The sequence below is a fragment of the Perca flavescens genome, unplaced genomic scaffold (genome assembly GCF_004354835.1).
Source record: "Perca flavescens isolate YP-PL-M2 unplaced genomic scaffold, PFLA_1.0 EPR50_1.1_unplaced_scaf_143, whole genome shotgun sequence".
Lineage (NCBI taxonomy): Eukaryota > Metazoa > Chordata > Actinopteri > Perciformes > Percidae > Perca > Perca flavescens.
Genome location: NW_021166563.1, coordinates 1 through 2,500, shown reverse-complemented (window position 1 = coordinate 2,500; position 2,500 = coordinate 1). Strand labels below are relative to the sequence as shown.

Sequence of the window (2,500 nt, the reverse complement as noted above, 5' to 3'; positions counted from 1 at the left end):
TATATATATATATATATATATATATATATTATATTATTAATAAAAAAGCAAAGGATGTTTTCAGTTATTTCACACTTTTTTGTTAAGTACATAATTCCATATGTGTTCATTCATAGTTTTGATGCCTTCAGTGAGAATCTACAATGTAAACAGTCATGAAAATAAAAAGGAAACACATTGAATGAGAAGGTGTGTCCAAACTTTTGGCCTGTATTGTATATACTATATACTGTGTGTAATGTGTGTAATAACAACAGAGTGAAAACATTGGAAATTCCCCTTGTGGGATTAATAAAGTATAAATTATTATTATTATTATTATTATTATTATTATTATTATTATTATTATTATTATTATTATTATATTCGGACAGAGATAAGTTTACCTGTGATAGCCTTCTCGAAGCAGCTCCACACAGATGTTCTGCTTGGGACTGTTTCTGAACCTGGAGATATGAGAGAGAGAGAGGGAGGGAAGAGGAGGAGGAGGAGGAGGTGAAGAAGTGGGGGCTGCTGCCAACTTGTAGGAGAGAATCAATCTGAACTTGTTTTTTGCCAAAATGCAAATTGCAACCGGGTGAACTCACTGGGATATTTCTCCCTGGGAGATGATCTGAGACGATCGGAGAGACTCCTTCTGCTGTTTCATCCTGTTTAGAAACACACACACACACACACACACACGCATGCGCACACACACGCACACGCATGCGCACACACACACACACATACACACACAAGCACATACGCACACACAAGTACACACACGCACACAAAAACACATGCACAGACACACACACGCACGCACAGACACAAACAAGCGCGCGCACACACACACACACACACACACGCATGCGCGCACACACACACACACACACACACACACACATACAGCACATACGCACAAACAAGTACACACACGCACACAAAAACACATGCATGCATGCAGACACACGCACACACACACACACACACACACACACACACACACACACACATTGAGACTTTATACTTTATCCACACAACTTTTACTACTTACTTAGCTACATAAAACATGTCATTTTCTGTCCGTGTTATTTGTTTCTAAACACGTGTATTCAGAGTACTGCAGTTGTACTTTACCTGTACTGAGTACTTTTCCTCCGTTTGTTGCTTTTGGTGGTATTAATGTCCGGTAGGAAAGGCCCGGTTTGCGGCTGTGTCACGGCTGCGTTCATCTTCATTCAGCTCTCAGTCCAACTAAAGGAAAGAGAGAAACACACACGGTCTAAAGTTACTCTCGGCCACTATATCACCTTGAGTCCTCTTTGTTAGGTTTGTTAGCTATATTATTAATTAATGAATCAAAGTAGGAATAACATCCTCAGAACTGAACAGGTTCAGTTCCTGTTAACACTGGATTATCTGCGTAGAAGAGGCCAAAAAAGAAAGCTAACTCTTGGCCAAGCTAAACATGACAGCTAGCTAACAGTTAACCAACCGTTAACTTACCGTTATAATCGTCTGAAACTACATTTACAAACACATTTAAATAAATACAAACCTGGGCTTTCTATCGACACTGCGCTCTGAATAAAAAGCTAAAGCACACACAGACAATAACAGAAACATACTAATGTACTAACTTGCAGCTTGAACAAACTTCTGTAATCAAAGTCTTCTGCTGCTGTTGCCAGCACAACGACGTAGCTACGCCGTCACTATGGCAACGCAGGGGCTGCCTGCTTCCATTCACAGATAACCGGAATAACAAGTAACTATTATCTTCAACTCCTGTCTTAAAAAGTGTAAAAAAGCCTGAAAATGTGTGGGGAAAAAAGGCCTTAACGTTGACAGCGTTAAAAAAAACATTATGACGTGCAAAAAAAACATCACAAATAGTGTGGGAATAAATGTGGAAAGCATAAAAAAAGTGTTTAAAAAAGCGTCAAGAGCGTCTTTAAAAGCGTGTGTGTTTGTGTGTGATGCCCCTCTGTGTGTGTGTGTGTGTGTGTGTGTGTGTGTGTGTGTGTGTGTGTATGTGTGTGTGTGTGTGTATGTGTTGGTGTGTGTTTGGGTGCGTGTGTCTGTGTATGTGTTGGTGTTTGTGTACGTGTGTGTGTGTGTGTGGGTGGGTGGGTGGGTGTTTGTGTGTGTGTGTGTGTCTGTGTGTATGTTGGTGTTTGTGTGTGTGTGTGTGTGTGTGTGCGTGTGTATGTTGGTGTTTGTGTGTGTGTGTGTGTGTGTGTGTGTGTGTTTGTTGGTGTTTGTGTGTGTGTGTGTGTGTTGAAAAAAAGCATCAAATCAGCAACAGGCCCACATTTATGCAAAAAAAACATGAATGAGAAAATAAAATAAAAAGGTTTCCTGTTGAGGCACAGAGAAGTGTTTAGTCCAGACACACTTTGTGTCAGATGTTGGCGATCTCACCACATCTGGGATGGAAATTCATCTGAGTGTGGGACTTCGTTCGGTCTGTTGTGGTGAAGTATTTTCCTCAAAGAGTTTCTAATAAAATGTC

General features: G+C 40.4%; 1 protein-coding gene across 1 annotated transcript in view; it reads right to left on the bottom strand.

The window, feature by feature from the left end:
• The window catches only part of LOC114551544 (tetratricopeptide repeat protein 29), a gene marked incomplete at its 3' end in the record, with an annotated part of 7,566 nt that extends 5,886 nt beyond the window's left edge, over nt 1-1,680 (bottom strand). Inside the window, exons 1-4 of the mRNA XM_028572568.1 lie at nt 1,544-1,680; nt 1,123-1,239; nt 588-653; nt 387-446 (exon numbers count right to left, since the gene is read on the bottom strand). Coding sequence (XP_028428369.1) covers nt 387-446; nt 588-653; nt 1,123-1,223 — 227 coding nt within the window. The remainder of the gene's footprint in view (nt 1-386; nt 447-587; nt 654-1,122; nt 1,240-1,543) is intronic.
• Between the last annotated feature and the right edge of the window lie 820 nt (nt 1,681-2,500).